This window comes from Gobio gobio (assembly GCF_949357685.1).
Source record: "Gobio gobio genome assembly, chromosome: 22".
Classification (NCBI taxonomy): Eukaryota; Metazoa; Chordata; class Actinopteri; order Cypriniformes; family Gobionidae; genus Gobio; species Gobio gobio.
In genome coordinates, this window is record NC_137118.1 from 34,569,376 (window position 1) to 34,589,075 (window position 19,700).

General features: G+C 38.8%; 1 protein-coding gene across 4 annotated transcripts in view; it reads left to right on the forward strand.

Moving 5' to 3' along the window:
* Positions 1-19,700, forward strand: part of msi2a (musashi RNA-binding protein 2a) — a 224,699-nt gene that overhangs the window by 178,869 nt on the left and 26,130 nt on the right. The window contains exons 9-11 of one of the 4 annotated variants that reach the window (XM_079804940.1): positions 1,145-1,259; positions 3,904-3,978; positions 16,308-16,430. In XM_079804940.1, the coding sequence (XP_079661066.1) occupies positions 1,145-1,259; positions 3,904-3,978; positions 16,308-16,430 (313 nt within the window). The remainder of the gene's footprint in view (positions 1-1,144; positions 1,260-3,903; positions 3,979-16,307; positions 16,431-19,700) is intronic. The other 3 variants (XM_079804942.1, XM_079804941.1, XM_079804943.1) reach the window with 3 other exon arrangements.

Below are 19,700 nucleotides of genomic sequence, written 5' to 3' on the forward strand. Positions count from 1 at the left end.
TTTGATGTTTTCTGCTTGTGTGTTTGTTTATTTCTCCCCTTTGCTATAGACATGTTGTCTTCCCTCTCATATCTCTCTGGAGGAATATTCCTCTGTCTCTCAGGCAGGGACTGCTGTCTGCTGTCCGCTCATGTGCTCCGCTCCGGAGGTTAAAATGTCAATCAAAGAGCGCGAACGTGAGAATGAGGGGGTGGGGGAGGGGGTGTTCACAAGGCGGAATCAGAAAGACTGACTTTTTTGCATTAGTTTTGTTGTTTGAAAAATGCTTTGGATACACAAATGTATTACTATTTGTTAGGCCAGTAAAGTACACAAAACTCAAACTGACAGAGCTTGAGAAACCGTATGACTCGAGCTCTGTTAATTAAAATGTTAATTAAAAATCTGTAATTTAAAATGTATTAGGCATCATATTTACTGTCCAATGACTTCCAAACAATAGGTTGGTGAAGTTCATAAAACCTGTCAAGAACATGGCCAGGAGAAGCCGTATTTCATCCAAAAATCAAATGGAAAGAGAAATATGTGTAATTTAGCAAAATAACCAAGGCTGCTTTTGTTCGATCAAAAACAGTAAAATAAAAATATGTATTAAATAATATTTTTTATTGATTTTAAAAATGCAATTTATTCCTGACAATTATGAATTTTCAGCAGCAGTTACTTCAGTCTTCGGTGTCGCATGATCCTTCAGAAATAATTCTAATATGCAGATTTGGTGCTTAAGAAACATCTCTTATTATTATTATTATTATTATTATCAATAATGAAAATAGTGACAATGCGGCCTCATATTTTTGTGGATTTTTCTTTCAGGATTCTTTGGTGAATAGAAAGTTCAAAAGAACGACCTTTATTTGAAATATAAATATTTTGTAATATTATGTCTTTACTGTCACCTTTGATCAATTTAATGCATTCTTGCTTGATAAATGCATTCATTAAAAAAAAAAAAAAAAAAAAACCTTACTGACCCTAAACTTACATTTTTGTGAAGTATTTCTCTACGGCCTTGAATTAATGCTGATTGTAATTTAGAAAAATTAAATGTTTAATTTAATGCAAAATGCATAATTATGCTATATCATCTAGTATTTGCATGTGCTATTTACTTTGTATTAAGTGTCTGTCTGTGTGTCCACAGGTAGAATGTAAGAAGGCCCAACCAAAGGAGGTAATGTTTCCTCCAGGCACGAGGGGGAGGGCGAGAAGTCTTCCGTACACCATGGACGCCTTCATGCTGGGCATGGGCATGCTGAGTGAGTCTCTCTCACACACACACACACACACACACACACACACACACACACACACACACACACACACACACACACACTGATGCACTAAGGGGTGGCTCAGGGGCGGGGCTTAAGGTGATGACATCTGATTGGCTGCTGGACCTGAGACAAACGTCTGTCTGTGAACGTGTCAGGTTAGTCCAGCTCAGGTGCAATGGGAATCTTCTGACCCGACGAGCTGATAAACGTCTGTATTAATGGCTCAAATGAAGAAGAAAATTAGGCTAATGCTCAGTGCAGCCATCTGCCTGACCTCTGCCCCCGCTAATGACAGCGACACTGAATAGAGAAGAACTCATGATCGGCACAGTTAATCATACATAATACACACAGATATGTTATAATAACATAGAGACTTTTAAAAATATACAGGCTTTTGACCATATTGTATTTATTTATTTTAATATTTGTATTTTTAATTATATTCATATTTAAACCCTGACATGAGGCGATACACGCAGATCCCTTATACTCAAATTTGAACAAGGCGAAAACTTTTTAGAAGTTTTCATGGATTACTGCTGTGGAGGAGGGTGAAGAGAGGAGGAATGAGTGAGGGAGAAAGAGAGATGGAACGAGAGCATGAAGCACTCAAGTGAAAATATTAACTCTGGTCTTATCTAAATGAAACTGGAGTGAACACGACGACCAGACAGAACTCAGTACGATTTGCATATGAAAAAAAGGCTGCAGATCAGGGCTCATTATTTAAGGAACTGTAAGTTTCTTATACGCCAAATCTCATTAAAGCTGCCGCATTCACGCTTTTGTTTACCACAGCTAATCGTGTCATTTATCTTTATAGTCGGGCGCCACGTGTATGTTTGCTGAGATTAATACACATTTGAGCTGCTGCCTGCTTCAGCTGCCGCAGATGTATAATTGATTTTAAAGTGAATCTGAGCTGTTGAGCCATAAAATAGGTATATTAGCCTGAACATTAATAATGCAAATCAGAGCCTGAGATAGCAGCCGCCAGGGGAGGACACAGCCTTTTTACCCACAATGCACAGAGATAAGGACAGCTCAGCTCTTCTGCTGCCTCTTTTCTTTTGTTCTCTTCCCATCTCGTTTCATTTCTTCTCTTTTTCTCATCTCTTCTCATCTAGTCTCTTTTCTTAGACTTTGGTTATTTTTCCTCATTTCTTGTCTAAAGGTTTTTTTTGTCTTGTCTCCTTTCATCTCTACTCCTCTCATCCCCTAATTTGTTTTCTGCTCTTACTTTCTCGTGTCATTTCTTCTCTTTTGTTTCTCTGTCATCTCATCTCATTTCTTCTCATCTCACCCTACTTTTTGTTCTTTTCTTGTCTCTTTTGTTCTGGGCTTGTCTCATCTCCTCTCTTTTGGTTTCTTCCAGTCTTTTCTCTTCTTGTCTATTCTCATTTTGTCTTGCCTCATCTCACCTCGTTTGATCTTTTTTCATCTCTTTTCTGTTCCCTTCTCATCTTGTTTCATTTTTTCTCTTCTTGTCTCTTCTGTTCTCTTGTCCTATATCTTCTCATCTCATTTTGTCTCTTTGGTTCTTTTTATAAGTTCTTGTTTTGTCTTCTCTTTTTATCTCTTCCCTTCAATTCTTCTCTGCTGTTTCTTTTGGTTCGTTCTCATTTCATTGCTCATGTTTTTTGTTTGTTTTGTCTTGCCTCTTATCATTATTTCTCATCTCATCTTGCTTTTCTTCTTGTCTTGTCTCATGTCTTCTCTTCTGTTCTTTTCTCTTTTGGTCTCTTCTAATCTTTTTTGTGTGTTCTTGTTCATCTCGTTTTTTTCTCATCTCAACTCATTTTGTCTCTTCTCATCTGTCTCATATTTTTTTTTCTCCTCTTCAAGAATAAAACTTTTTTTTAGACACATCACGCACAAACACGCGTCGCACTGCTGCAGGGTGGGAGAGATGTTGTGGTAGCTCCTGGAGTCGTGTATTTCCTATGTGTGAGCACATCCTCTCTGGAAGAACCCTTTTTTTAGCAGTGTATTCTGTGAGAGCTGTCAAAAGTGTTTTCATTGCTGTCAACTGATATTGAGCGACTCATGACAGGTTCAGGAAATCATAAGTGCACATATGCCAGCTCTGCACGAAGGTGTGTGGAGTGATTTCTGAAATCTCTGTGTCGTGATTTATTACCGAGCTGTGGTGGCTGCTGTTTCACATTCTTGTTTTGGGAAAAACATGAAATTAATACAGCATGTAAATTTCAAAGATAAAACGTGAGAAAATAAGGCCAAGAATAACACACATCAGTATCTCTCTCTCTCTCTCTCTCTCTCTCTCTCTCTCTCTCTCTCTCTCTCTCTCTCTCTCTCTCTCTCTCTCTCTCTCTCTCTCTCTCTCGGCAGAGAAGCATCAGAGAAAAACAGATGGCTATAAAATTCCCTGAAGTTGCCTCTTCATTTAAAGTGCTCATGTGCTTGAAAACATACTGTTGTGATATTCATCCTCCTTTTCAAGTGCTGCTGCTCTTGTGACAGTCTTACATTTACACACCCTCATCCAGACATGTCTAATTGATCAGGGTTAAGGGTTAAGCATGATTATATATCCAACAAGGCAAGAAATATAAAGCCGAAAATTCACTTATGTTCTTTCTGTCTGTATGTGTGTTTGTAGGTTATCCAAACATTGTGGCAACGTACGGTCGTGGATACACAGGATTTTCTCCTAGCTATAGCTACCAGTTTCCAGGTGAGTCTGTCTATGTATGTATGTCTTTTCACTCTTGAAATAGTTAACCCTGGGTCATTCTAAACCCCGGACAAACGGAATCCTGGGTTATCTTTATTCATGTTTCACACTGCTCATACTATACCCAGGGTTAACAGTTAATCCTAGGTATTAATGAGCTGTCATTTCACACTGCACATTCCTAAACCCTTGGTTAAAGTCCTTATTTGCATATTCGCAGTGTCAGTGTTACTGACTGGACAAACGCAGCATGTGACCTGCTCTAGCATTGCGCGACCTCATATTACACATTGCTGACTGTAATATCAAGTTTTTTTTATAAAAGTAAGAATGAAACGTTCTCTTCTTCACTCCAATTGTCGTGTTTTCCTAGGGTTGGGAATTTTTGTCAATTTCTCATTTCGATCATCGATAGGTCTCAAAAACGATTAATTGGGGGCGGGGCTTGTGTGGGGGGTGGGGCGTCTCCGTCATGGAGATATGAAACTATTTTAAGAGTGTTACGAAAATTAATGTTGACAAATACAAACATCACATGTCTATGAAAACATGAACATATGACTAGAAAAAATAACTGCTAGATTATGATGCATAAATGGTTATTTTGTTTTTAGATGTTTTAAAAAACGTTTCAAATAACCCAATCAATCATATCATTGTAATTGAACTGAAACTGTAAATAAACAGCACCCTACATAGCTTTGCTATCAGGTTAATAAACTCAACCAAATGCATCCTATATTAGATTAATCAGTGTACCTACTTGCATCAGCACAAAAGGACGCGAATGCGCACGTGAACTTGGCCGTGCTAGTTTTTACACATTTTGAATGCGCTGTTCCCTTAACAACAACGCCGATACACGGGCAACTAAAGCACAGATAATTTACAAAACTATTACAATTGTGTTCTCATTATAATGTTATGTACATGACAGATTGGCTCTGCACATCTTACACTTAGGGATGGGCGATATGGACTTAAAAATTTATCCCGATATTTTCTTGTATTTATTGCGATAACGATATCAATGACGATAAATGTAGTATCATTCCCCATGTTTTTGGATACAAGTGAAAGCTTCATGCATTCTTGCGAGTTTCAGAAAAACAAACAATGATCTAAAGTAAAATGTACATGTCATCAAATAGGCTCCTCTAATACATTAAAAAAAGAAATATATATATATATTATATATATATATATATATTTTTTTTTGTATGTAAAATTCATCACCAGCCTTTTCAGAAATGGAAAAGTTGCAGATATAATTGTCTTCTGTAAAAGTGCGTTTAAATAGTGCAACTGTGCTAAAAAAACATCACACAATACAAACAATAATAATTTTGAAATCAATGACAAGTTTTACATGTAAACCGATTCTGTATTTATGCATACATGGTGCAAACAGTGGTAAAATTAGCAGAAACAGCTAAAGTAATTATCCCAAAAATGTCTTCAGATTACAAAAAAGTTGAAAATAATGATTTAATGATAGAACTTCAGTAATTTGAGTTGATAAGATAATAATACCACGAATTCTTCTACTAATAAAAATAAACTGCACTAAGGAATAATGAGCTTCTGGGTTCATGAATATTAATCACGTTGTCAGCGCTCATTCAAACTGATTTGCTGAAATCAAAACAGGCACCGTAATAGGTGCACGCCAGCCAATGAGATTCCCGTTTGTGCATTCGTTTCTTCCTGTTCATGAAAGGCTGAATAATTATTTTACAGGAAAATACAACAAAGGATATTGTTTACATGTAGCACGTCAATTCTGTGTGGTATAAGACTCTCTCGCTCTCTCTTTGAGTGTGTGTGAAACACTGAGCGCTCTAGTGTTTAATGTGCGTCAAATACACTGCGCATTCATTGAGTTGTTTTCGCTCTGCACGTGAGATGCGGATTCAGTGCCGCCGCTCCCATTGCGCGGCGCTTAGGGCACCGAGTGCTGCGGGGGGCACCACAAGAAAATCTCTCTCCAACCCCCGTTCAGCTATACAAAGTGATGAACGCAGCCACCGCGGCCATCATAAAGTATATGCTTTAAGCATCAAGAGACGGCCAGCGGTGGCACTGTGCGGATGGGCCGCGCTATCAACTAGGCTTTATCGTTATTATCGCGGGAAGACAAATTCTTATCGTGGGGAAAATTTTTACCGGTATATCGCAAACGATAAGATATCGCCCATCCCTACTTACACTTAATTTTATTTTTCCTGATCAAAGTGACAGACATCACTGCGCGTTTTCGAAGGCATAATGAGAAACAACTTTAAATAAAACATAGGTCTACTGTTAAAAATGAGAACGAAATAACGTTGCTGCATTAATATCATCAATGCTTTTGAAAGAGAAATAGCCTATCTAAAAAGAATATAACCGTCTCAAATAACCCAGAGTCGATAATGTCGGGCATTGCTTGTGAGCTGAAACTGAAGAGAATGAACACCAGTTGGTAACGGCAGTGCTTTACTAGCTGGTTATTAAACTCAACCAAACGTGTCCATATGAGATTAATCAGATATAGACAACATAAAAGTAATCTTATCTTAAGTAATCTTGCATCTGCAGAAAAGGACGCGGACGCGCACATGAACTTCACCGCGCTTGTGTATTTCCTTTAACAGCTGATACACGGGGAACTAAAGCACAGATAATTTACAACATTCTTTTACAATCTTGTTTTCATTATAATGCGATGCATTTGACAGATTAGCGCTGTACATCTTGCACTTAACTGTATTTCATGATCACAGTGATTCCAGGCATCACTGCAGTGCGCGATTCAGTTTCACTTTATTTCGCCGGTCTGGAAGGTGTGCTGTCTAACGCTAACCAATCAAACCTCAGTTACCGCTAAAAAATGCCTCAATAACCAATCAGAATCATCGTTCATGAAAGATCATCGTTTTCATGATCGATCGTCGCTGTCACGTTCGAGTACTCGAGTACTCGATCACTGTTGCCCATCCCAACTGCTGTTTTTCTGGGACTGCCCAAAGTGCGTGAATATAAGGCATGCAATTAGCTGTCTGTTGCTAAGCATCTACTTGTAACACCGCATCACTTCACACTGTACAAGTTTGGCACCGCAATGCTGAATTAATACCGCTCCAGAGCAGGGTTTCATAACCCTGGGTAAAAAGCGGTGCTAATTCCGCTTCTAAATTACAAGTGTAATCCGTCTGTTTGTCTATCCGTCTGTCTCTCTGTAATGTCTATCTGTCTTGTTGCTGTAATTCAGCATCATTTTTGGAGCTCATTACATGCACACATGTGAAGCGAGTATATGACAATGCGAGTAAAAGCTGTGTGTGTTAGAGGCGTGAAGGTGAGCACATTGCTCTGCAGCTGGTGGCAGATATTAGTGTTGATATGAGTGTCCTGTGGATGGCCACCTGCCTGCTGATATCATGAGCAGAGCTAATGGGTTTTTCTTCTGTTGGTGTGATGGATGTTTTGATGGACGCTGGTCTTTCCCCAACATGTTTGTTCCTATTGTGGCGCACATTTGTAGTTTCAGTGGAGTTTTCACTTTTCATTGTTGCAAATGTTTTATTCCTATTTTAGTTCAAGAAAAAACTAAATTAGCAATTTTTTGTCTTCATTTTTTTTAAATAATGAGAGCATCACACAAAAAACATTACAGAGAGGTATATGCAGAGGGTCTTAAGGGGCACTTATTGTTTTCTCTTTTTCACAGAGCCTTGTATTTATATTCAGAATAGTCATAAATTATATTTGACTCATCCTGATCCATAAAAGGACACTCGTACACACAAGCTGACATTCTCATTCACACAAACACACAAACACACTCACTCACACGCAAGTGTGCTCTGATCTGAGGTAAGCCTCTTGCACAGTTACTCATCTTTATGTGACGGCACCTGACAGCGAAATATCATAAAATCCTACTACACCAACATCTGTCTCTTTCTCTGTTTTTTTTAGTACTGAAACTAGAAATGAACCCTGAAACAGGACAGCAGTGACACACACACACACACACACACACACGTCTCAAAGTCAGTAATTCTCTCTCACACAAGTCAATCTGAATCATCTGAGATCATGAATGAGGCTCTGACAAACCCAGAGATCTCTCTGTCTCCGCTGTCATTATGGAAATCAACCATCTGTAAGGAGACTTTTGGAGAGCCGTTGTGCCCCTATTTTTTTTAATGCTCTGTCTTTCTTTGTATCATCTCAACTGTGCATTAAATTTTGAGTTTAGGGTTTGTGTTTCTTGCACACCCACACTTACGGATATAACACTATTTTCGTTTTGTATGGCACATAAAAAAGGAAGAAATATGGAACTTTTTCAATTTTTTCATTTAGTGTAGTACTTTACAATATCTTTACCATATCATTATTATATATATAGATCATCTAAGGACAGACACCTGAGGCTCTTAAGTTTGTAGGTGACTTTTTTCAGGGATCTTTCTTTCTTTTTCATCATAAAAGCTGTTCAGATCTTCTCAAAGAACCCACAAATCTTTATACTGAGCCCCGCTGCGCTAACAGTCAGTGTCTTCCAGTTGTTTCCGAGCTGCGTTGAGTTGTTTTTTTTTTTAATGCCTAAAGATGTTTCTTAAGTGTTTGGTTAAGGCCATTAAAATGCATAACAAATTAGAAGTGTTTACTCGGGTAATAATGAGGTGGCCTTGCTAATTAATACTAAGTGCTTCTAGCTAACATGTCAGGCTGCTTGTTAAGAGGGTGGAGTCCTTCCTGCTGATGCCCTGAGCTCCTCAAATTCTCAGTGGATCATTGCTGACACCTGTCACCCAGAATCCCAAGAATATTTAATTACATTTAATTTGATATTTCATATAAATTCTTATAAGTTTTTTTTTCATAGAAAGTAGACATGGCTATTTTTGACACAAAATCTTCACCTAAGGTCGGCAGAACCCATCATCCTGGAAACACTTCCATTAGAAACAGGCCAAGCGCTTCGGCTCTTTTTAGCCTGGGCAGGGAATGATTTATTTTCGACAACAAAGTTCGGCCTGCTTGATCGCGTTCTGGCACAAGGGCTCGATCTGTCGGAGTCCACGGAGAGATGGTTTCGTTTTATGATTAGATGAGCGGTAGGAAGCGTGCGTCATCTCCGGGACATCTGCTTCAGAGTGGTGCTATGGAGGTGTAACTATACTTCTCTCCATTACACACACACTTACACACATGATTCACGGCCCATATGTGTCCAAAACCAAACTAATGTTCAGTGAGATGAAATCGTACTCTTGTTGGAGTTGCGCAGTCACGGCTGTCCTCCTGCCCATAAAATCATCTCTCATTACGGTGTGGGGTGAAGCATGTGAAGCACGTTTGAGGGTTTTGTGACGTCCAGGGATCTTTCTGGAGATTTCTACTCCCGCCTTCATCGTTAAGTTTAATGGTGTATGAAAGGGCTAAAAAAAGATTGAGCCCTTTAATCTGCCTGGCAAAATGACTTTTTGTCCCCTAATCAAAGTCAGAAGACTCTCGCGATGAAGATCCAGCATAGTAAATGGTTTCATTTTGTGCAAAACCTTTCACGTATGAAAAGCGATCTTAGTTTCGACACCTGTGCACAAAAACCCATTCATAATGGCTATTCTGTTTGTTAATATTGTTGTGTAGGAAGCAAAGAAATGTTTTTATTTATGCGTGATGTGTTCTTCATATAGACACCACCTGTGCCAGAAGCTGCCAAGATTCCACCTTTGATATCGCATGAAAAGCTTTCGCAAAACTACAAACGATGCATCATTTTTTTTAGATGGACAGCAACAACAGGTCACTAGCTGCACAGATGAAAAGAGAGCCGAGGCTGCTGGCTTTCCCAGCTCTTATTATGGCATCTTTCATTGTTTTTATTTTCCTTTCAAAGTGGGCAATGAAGGAAAGATGAAGGCACAGATTTTGTCATTTCACAGCTCCGTGTAGCTTGATAGGACACAAACCGGGTGTGTGTGGGCTTACATCAGATGTATTTATAGCCTGATTTCAGAACGTGGCTCTTTTCAGCAGCTGTTTCCCGAAGCAGGATAGCCCTAGTCTGATCATAAGAACATCTTTCTCTCTGTGTACCATCCATTAAAATTAGGATACTGCTTAATTGTAAGAAAAAGATTTGTGCGTTTTCTATAAGAAAAAATCTGTTTTAGGGCATCGCTGACTGGTTTGTCGCGTATTCTGGGTGAGCCCGTAATCATTGTTCATCAATGTGCCTCTTACAGGATTTCTTCCTCTTCCTGCCCATGTCCCTTCTCTTCTCTCTTTCATCACAGAACCGAGAAGATTCAGCGTTGTAGACCACTTCTGCACTCCCTCGGGGTCCATGTGTGCGGTTTTACGGTGCCCATGGGGCTCTGGCAGAAGCAGGGAGAGCACTGTGTCCTTGCGCCCTCTCAGTAGAGTTTTTTTCTCTCCCATCAGCCCATTCACTGGAGCAGATTCAAATAACGCTATAAAACTGAATGCTAAATGTTGGCGTTATCTCGTCTGTAATGAAAAGCCCATGAAATTGATTTAATGCTGCAGCGCCTCTCTCAAGCAGCCTCTCACGACGGAAACACAAAACAATGAGCCTCCAAGATCTAATAATTAACCCACCTAATCCGCCAAAGTTAATCTCTCGCAAGAACTTTGTTCCAGTGTTAACTTTGGCACAGGGAGAGAGGCCACTGGGGGACAGAAGATGCTGTGCAGAGAAAAGAGGCAAGGGGGAAAAGCAGCACGAATGACTTGTGACACTTTAGTGAAGGACACTTGTGTTTGGCAACAGCAAGCAGCGCGAAAGAGAAGCAGGGACGCGTGACCTTCATTAGCATTAGCATTAGCATACTGATTTGTGTTGTGTGAAGGGATTAATGAGCTGAGGAAAGAAACAGGAAATGACATGCGTAATTTAAACCAGAGAGACCACAGAGGTTTGATTATCTGTAACCATCCTTAATCTGGACCGGTTTATTTTTACTCCTTTACACTGGTCTTTCTTTGTGATCTATTATGCAGTATGTTTCTTCTACATCATGATTTCTTTTTACATATGTTATATACAGGTGCTGGTCATATAATTAGAATATCATCAAAAAGTTGATTTATTTCACTAATTCCATTCAAAAAGTGAAACTTTTATATTCATTCTTTACAAACAGACTGATGTATTTCAAATGTTTATTTGTTTTAATTTTGATGATTATAACTGACAACTAAGGAAAATCCCAGATTCAGTATCTCAGAAAATTAGAATATAGTGAAAAGGTTGAATATTGATACCTGGTGCCACACTCTAATCAGCTATTTAACTCAAAACACCTGCAAAGGCCTTTAAATGGTCTCTCAGTCTAGTTCTGTAGGCTACACAATCATGGGGAAGACTGCTGACTTGACAGTTGTCCAAAAGACGACCATTGACACCTTGCACAAGGAGGGCAAGACACAAAAGGTCATTGCAAAAGAGGCTGGCTGTTCACAGAGCTCTGTGTTCAATCACATTAATAGAGAGGCGAAGGGAAGGAAAAGATGTGGTGGAAAAAAAGTGCACAAGCAATAGGGATAACCACACACTGGAGAGGAATGTGAAACAAAACCCATTCAAAAATGTGGGGGAGATTCACAAAGAGTGGACTGCAGCTGGAGTCAGTGCTTCAAGAACCACTACGCACAGACGTATGCAAGACATGGGTTTCAGCTGTCGCATTCCTTGTGTCAAGCCACTCTTGAACAACAGACAGCATCAGAAGCGTCTCGCCTGGGCTAAAGACCAAAAGGACTGGACTGCTGCTGAGTGGTCCAAAGTTATGTTCTCTGATGAAAGTAAATTTTGCATTTCCTTTGGAAATCAGGGTCCCAGAGTCTGGAGGAAGAGAGGAGAGGCACACAATCCACGTTGCTTGAGATCCAGTGTAAAGTTTCCACAGTCATTGATGGTTTGGGGTGCCATGTCATCTGCTGGTGTTGGTCCACTGTGTTTTCTGGGGTCCAAGGTCAACGCAGCCATATACCAGGAAGTTTTAGAGCACTTCATGCTTCCTGCTGCTGACCAACTTTATGGAGATGCAGATTTCATTTTCCAACAGGACTTGGCACTTGCACACAGTGCCAAAGCAACCAGTACCTGGTTTAAGGACCATGGTATCCCTGTTCTTAATTGGCCAGCAAACTCGTCTGACCTTAACCCCATAGAAAATCTATGGGGTATTGTGAAGAGGAAGATGCGATATGCCAGACCCAACAATGCAGAAGAGCTGAAGGCCACTATCAGAGCAACCTGGGCTCTCATAACACCTGAGCAGTCCCACAGATTGATCGACTCCATGCCACGCCGCATTGATGCAGTAATTCAGGCAAAAGGAGCCCCAACTAAGTATTGAGTGCTGTACATGCTCATACTTTTCATGTTCATACTTTTCAGTTGGCCAAGATTTCTAAAAATCCTTTCTTTGTTTTGGTCTTAAGTAATATTCTAATTTTATGAGATACTGAATTTGGGATTTTCCTTAGTTGTCTGTTATAATCATCAAAATTAAAAGAAATAAACGTTTGAAATATATCAGTTTGTGTGTGTATATATATATATATATATATATATATATATATATATATATATATATATATATATATATATATATATATATATATATATATATATATATATATATATATATATATATATATTTATATTAATATTAGGGTTGGGTATTGACACAAATTTCATGATTCGATTTCTATTCACAAGCTTTTGATTTAATTTCGATTTGTTTATTTTGGATATATATCAGGTACAGTACATGGTACATTTTCTCAAGGAAAAAAAATCTCTCAACTAATGTTGTAAACTCTACAGGGAGTCAGTTGGTACTACATTACTGTAATATTGAAGGTTAAAATTAAATTAACTGATTTGTATACAAACACTTAAATTACACCCAAGGATGTTTTATAATAGTAGTTTTAATACTAACTTTACAATTACATAATCGTATTTCTTCTCCTATTGGTTTTTTGAAATTTAAACACTTAAATGGTGGCTTTCATAAAAACTTCAGTTATTTATTCAATAGGGGTGTAACGGTACACAAAACTGACTGTTCGCTACTTACCTCGGTTTTGAAGTTACGGTTCGGTACCGCAGTTTTACAAAATTGCTTTTTATTTATTTTTATTAAACAGTGGTTTACTGAAAAAGTTAAATTAAATCAATTATAACTAAAAGTTTCTTAAAGATAATACTGTAAACTATACAGAGAGCCCTTACTTGCACAATAATATAATATTAAAGGTTAACAACAGAGCCCAAACTATTAGCCTAAATTCAGTTGCTATTTATTTTTAGATATAATAATCAACACTCAAATAACAGTACGCAAACATGTAAACTTCACATAAGACAACTTCTAAATCTAATAATAAAATAGTTTTTTCTCCAATTCGTTGTTGAAATATAATCATTTATACACTGTGGCTGTCATTTTCATGACAGATTTATTTAAATATACATAAAATAATCAAGACATCACTAACAGGTTAAGTAGAATATAAAAAATATATATATAGGCTAATATAGTGCATATTTTTAGCGAAAGAAATGCGATGCTACGTGACATTGTTTACAAGCTGTTTTATTGACCTTTCCACCGTTTAAACACTGATTGACTGATTATTATTATATGTTTTGTTCAGTAAATTGTAATGTATCCTTAACATACCTTAAGATATTAATTCATGTTTATTCTTTAGGAAGAGAGGATCGCGGTCACACGCACTCCGCGCGGACGCTTCACCTGACGCGCCTATACAGTGATCAGTCACTTGACACGTCACAATAAAAAGTATCAAAATGGCATTTATCGTTTGAATTTTGTGATAAAATGGACTGATTTCTTAATATGTTCGTTTGGGAACTCGGATTGAAGTGGGTTCCGTGTGTAAAACAAGCCGGCTGTTAACTGTTAAAGATTGCATTCGGAACCGTTTGGTACACGTGCACCGTACCAAAACAGTCGGTACGAAGAAGTGTGCCGTTACACCCCTATTATTCAAAAATTATGATGAATATATAATGTGGTGCATATATTTATCAAAATGTTCCTCTCTAAAGTTAATTTTTCTAGCTCACTAACGAGTTTATGGTGAATATGTTTTTTCTGAGGTAAATGTGATTGAGACATTGTTTTACTGACGTCTTTCCGTGGTTGAAGCACTGATTGATCAATTACATGTGACATGATACGGATATCAGTACGTTGTACTCTATCTTTTAACATACCTTCAGACGTTCATAAATGTTTATTTTGCGCTGTAACTGGTGTTGAAGCAGAGGAGATGATCAGTTCACATGGGCTCTGCGCTGCCGTTTCTCTTCAGTGATCTGTCATGCCACATTAAACAGTTCCTAAACTGTATTTTTTTTTAAATTCATAATAAAATGGACGTAATTTGAAATCAATATTGGTTTGCAAAAATGAGAATCGATTAAAATCGAGAAATCTATATATTTTTTTCCAGCTATATATATACTATATAGTATTGTGTGTGTATATATATATATATATATAGTATTGAGTATTTAATATTAATATTGTTTTTCAATACTTTTCAAATTTTATTGAGTGGTCATATGTAATTTTTCCCCCTTTTTTATTCAGTTGCCATATGGCACAATTTCTCTTAATTTTATAATTTTTTCATTCTTTTATTGAGTAGAAATATTTTCATATTTTTTTTGTATATATATTTTTGAGTGGCTGAATGATACATTTTCTCTAATTTTTTTGTTTTTTGGTTAGGTTCTTTTGTTCTTTTTTCCGTGGAACCATCACAACATGTTAATCAGAAGACAAATCTTGATGCACAATACTTTTGACAGTCACAGCTGTTTACAACGAAAATTGAGATCAAGATTTTTTCGTAGTAAATTATCTCTTGATGCGTTATCACCTGGTTCGCAGTGTAATATAGGTCCCTCTTGAGTAACCAGAAGGTTAAATGCCTATAATGGTGATAGATAATGGATCACCCAATCTAGGTTTTGAACCTTGAAAAATTGGGTTGCCAATCGCAAATCCTTACCTATTAAGCCACTCCACCTTCAGTGTTGTGAGTTACAGTCTGGTGTAATGACATCATGCTGTGGATGGGCTTTAGACCCCCTGCAAGTTTTTACTGCTCTGATGATTAGCAGCTGTCAGACGCAGATACACGCCTTCATTAAAGTGCCGGCACTGTAATTACGTTTGTTATGAAATAATAGAGCTGTATAGATACTCTGGCCTGGTGGATTTCTTTAGTTGGCTTCAACAATGATGATGATGATTATGTTTGATTACATTGTTTGAACACTGAACTCGCGACTGTCGTTAAATATGTAGATTCTTCAGCAGTCTCGATTTACCACAAACAAATTGCATGCTGTGAATCACAATGTCATTCAATAGAGTTTGCCTAGTTGTTCAGTATTAAGGTAAGTAGAAGTCAGATGGCTGATGTATTTTTTTTCTCTCATATTTTTAACTTCCAAGATGCACATTTAGATGAGCTGTATGGACATACACACTTGGGTCTCACACAGTCATTACTACCTGCCATTATGGGCCTTAAAGAGGACCACATGTCCTCTGATGATTCTCAGTGAGATAATGGGCACTCCGTTGCAAGCAATTAATCCTAAAATTCTCCGCTTTCAGCTCTGCTCAGTCCGCTCACGCTCCATGTCCACCATACAAATGATCACACTGATGGATTGAGCTCTGATGTATCTCAGTCAACTCTGCTAACACTCGAGGGTGGACAGGCACTGTCGGCGTGTGTTAAATCATAAGGTTTCTATATCCTCTAGTTGCGTTCAGGCAAACAAGTACATTTGTCCTCCCAGCGGAGTAACCATTTTTATAAATACCAATAATTCTGTGCTGCTCGCATCAAATTAGAGCGTTATTGTGAAAGCTTCTGAAGCAGTCGAAAGTGAGTGCAAATAAACTTAAATATAATATATTGCATTTTTCCCAGCCTGTGTGTGAAAGAAATAGCTGACGGTCCCTCCATGGGCAACGTGTTCCTGTGCTGTCTGTAATTAAAATGTTGGCAAAAAATGAGAGGCTGTAGATCAGTCCTGCTAGCTCCACTCTCAACCATTTTATTTGAGTAATTATATTTGAGCTCTTTTGATTTATATGTAATTATTTGAACGATGATGTAGCATCTCTCCTGTGTGTGATGCGTTGGTGTGAATGGAGTCGTTCCTTGAAGCTCTGCTGCATTCATGTGGCTGTAAATTTGATTGAGATGAAGAGCACTAATATATCATTTTCTTCTCTCAGCAGGTTTCCCAGCGACGGCATACGGACCCGTGGCAGCGGCAGCAGTGGCGGCAGCACGAGGCTCAGGTAGGGCGACCCGGGGAAGAAGCGGCTACATGGCGTACCCACAGAACGCAGGGCCAGGTAAACACTCTTTACCGCCTGTGTTCTGAGTGGCTACTGCTCCCCCAGCCGAAAACACACTCTTCACTAGAGATTTTGTGTTCTGTCTATCACTGTTGACTCATCATGTGCCCTAATCAGTCTGTCATTTCACTTATTTTACTCCATCCAAAGACAAAAATCTCTGCTACAGAGATTGGCTACAGACAGTTCAGTGATTTGCAGTCTATCCAGGGTTAATGCCAATCATTAAGAGAGTGCAGCTGAGATCAGATCCAATGTGTTGAACATGAACTTTATGGTGTGTGAGAAAAGTTTGTTTTAGGAGTGTCCTCGTTTGTGAATGACTCTGTAGCACTATATAGAGGGGTGTATCCATCTCAGTTGATGGTCTAGAGACGTTATCAATCTGTCCAGAGTTTAAAGTGGTGACCACAGGTTTAAGAGTAGTCAAACATATAAAAGGCTTTTTGAATTTGAATGAAATGATTTCAATTCAAAGATATTCATTTTTATTTGAACTAGAAAAGCATTAATTGTTTGCTTGACCAACCTTATTTGAAAGTTTTAAAATGTATAAAAAGCCATGATTGAAGGTTGATTGATGGATGGAATTACAATTTTTCCTATTCCTGTCATACCATTTCAACTTTCTATCTGGCCAATTCAAATTCGAGTCAATTCTGAATTTTTCACAGCTCTGCTCATAGTCTTGCTGTGACCTATACATGAAAAGCATTTTGTGAAGTGTCAACTGTGAAACAAATGAAAGAGGTAGCATATGACTTTTTTTCTTTGGATGTCAAGATACGGTATGCCTCCAACATTGCGTTGTACAAGATGATATATGAAGAAACACACATGATCTTGTTTTGATTGTTGCACAGAGTGTTGCACACGTATGTAATGATACGTCATGCAAATGTGTCAGATGTCAGATGTGAAGGTCAGATGTGGTCAAAGTTTAAATGTTGAATTGGAACATCATGTTAAAACGCTTGACCTGTTCACAATTTAACACCAGGGTAACGCTGCAGCTGCTCTCGATTGAGTTCAGAGCGCTGGAGAATGTTGATGCGAGTCATGTCTCAACAGTGCTGGTGCTCAAACATTAACATGAGAACTAGATGCCACAGCTTACATTTCAGAGACTTGTATACTTGATAACATGCCATTTTTCCCCTTTCAGTTGGAGTTTATTGACCTAGTACAACTGCACTTAAGAAGAAAATGTCTTGGAGAATTGCTTTCACGAACGCATTCATTCCCTCATCTAAATTCTGCAGTGTTTCACTGCTGTTTCCTGTTAAAGTGAGTGTTTCAGTGATTCAGGTTAAGGTATGTCTGCCTGGACCTGACAGAGACGGGAGAGACTTTTGGCTCCGCAGGGTGCACAGCCTTCTGGAGGCCGATTTCCCTGGTGCAAGGCACTGTTGGCATGTGTCTCCAACTGATGTGCCTCGTCCTTTCCTGCTTTGCTGAGACATCTCCCCCTGGATCTCTCTGTCCCTTTCAGAGCAATGCAGTGGTCTCTCAGTGGAGGGTCATGGGGGGCTTGTTGTTTTTCCAGAGGTTGCCGGATGTGGATCAACCCATTCCTGATCAATCATTACGGCAGAAAGAACTTGTGTGTCCTCCTCTTTTGGGTCACCTCATCATGTGCAGTTTTTCTTTTCTCACTTTTTCATCCCCCCATCTTCTATTTCCATCTCTCCTCCTGTCTTTATCTCCTCTTTCCCCAGTGAGTTGGTAGTTGTCGTAAGACACTAACAGATCAGTGGAAAGTGATGAGTTTGCTCAGCAGATGGAGTGCAGTGGAGGCAGTTTCCTGTGCCCTGGTGTATTGTGGGAGCGTGCAGTGTTGAGCTATGTTTTCTTGAATAAGCAGTACTGTGTCAGGGTTTTTTCAATGGGCAGCGGTTGCTGCATTTAACCCCTGTGTCCTACGGAATCTGCTGGTGTCGTTTTCCCCCACCGCAGAACTATGGGTACTGTGAAACGAAATGCTGAATGGGTTGAGGTCCATTCATTATAATTAACATATAGAAGCATGGTAGTATTACAAGTTTGTATTTGAGGGAGCAGATGAGATGTTGTTTTATGTTCTGCTCTGCTGCAGTGGGCCGCCTGCCCGGGCATGAAGATGCTCCTGTTTGGCAAAATACCTCACATTATCCGAGATCATTATCCATTTCATCCCAACAAGCTCTGTGAGCCTTGAAAAGCATCTCTGCAGAGTGCTGTTTTGGCTGCTGTATAAGAGGTGAGATTAAACTACAGGCTCTAGTTCCCATCTGCATTAGCTCCTACTGGACTGAATGTGATTTGAATCCCCTAGAAAATTCGGAGGGGAAATGCACTCCCACCACCACCACCAGTCACAGAATGGGACGCTCCGCTAAGATCCACAAAGCTGAAATCACTTGGGGTGTAACAATACATCGATATAGATCAATACATCGATCTAAAGTCTAATGATAAGATGCATCGATGCAACACGTTAAAAATCGTTACCTGTATGCTATTTATATATTTGAGGCACATTTGTTTCAACACTCACCACATTTTCACATAATGTCAGTCTATGTATTATCGACAACGCATGCATTCTCGTTTAAATTACCTTTCTGAGCTTTTGAAAGACGCTCGGAACAGTCGATGGAACTGTCACTGTCCCGATTGGGCCAGTGCTGAATCTTCACGAAAGTGTATAATTTGCTCGTGTTTAAAGCCTTGCAAAAAGCAGTGTGAAATAGGCCACTGAATGGAGTCGTCTTTTACTTATTTTTGTACTTCAGTAGATAAAGGTCTATGGTTTTGCATATAAAGAGAGAGAACACTTTGCATAGTGTTGTTGATTAAGTCAGCGCAATTTCAACTGGCTTTAAAGGGATAGTTCACCCAAAAATGAAAATTAGCCCATAATTTACTCACCCTCAAGTCATCCTAGGTGTATATGACATTCTTCTTTCAGACGAATAAAATCTGAGGTATATTACAAAAGTCCAGGCTAATCCAAGCGTTATTATAGCAGTAATAGTTGCTCTGTTTTTGAAGTCCATAAAAAGTGCATCTGCCCATCAAATAACGTTCTCCACATGGCTCTGGGAGGTTAATAAAGTTGATAAACATTATCGAGTAAACTTTCGGCCGACGCCTTCCCTGTTCAATTTATGGAAAAATTGTTGAAAGTTCCCCTGCTGATCGAAAGACCAATGAGACCAAGTCCACTCGTCATGACGTCACGTACGCATCTTGAGTTTCACTGTCAACATTCAACACTTTTCCAAG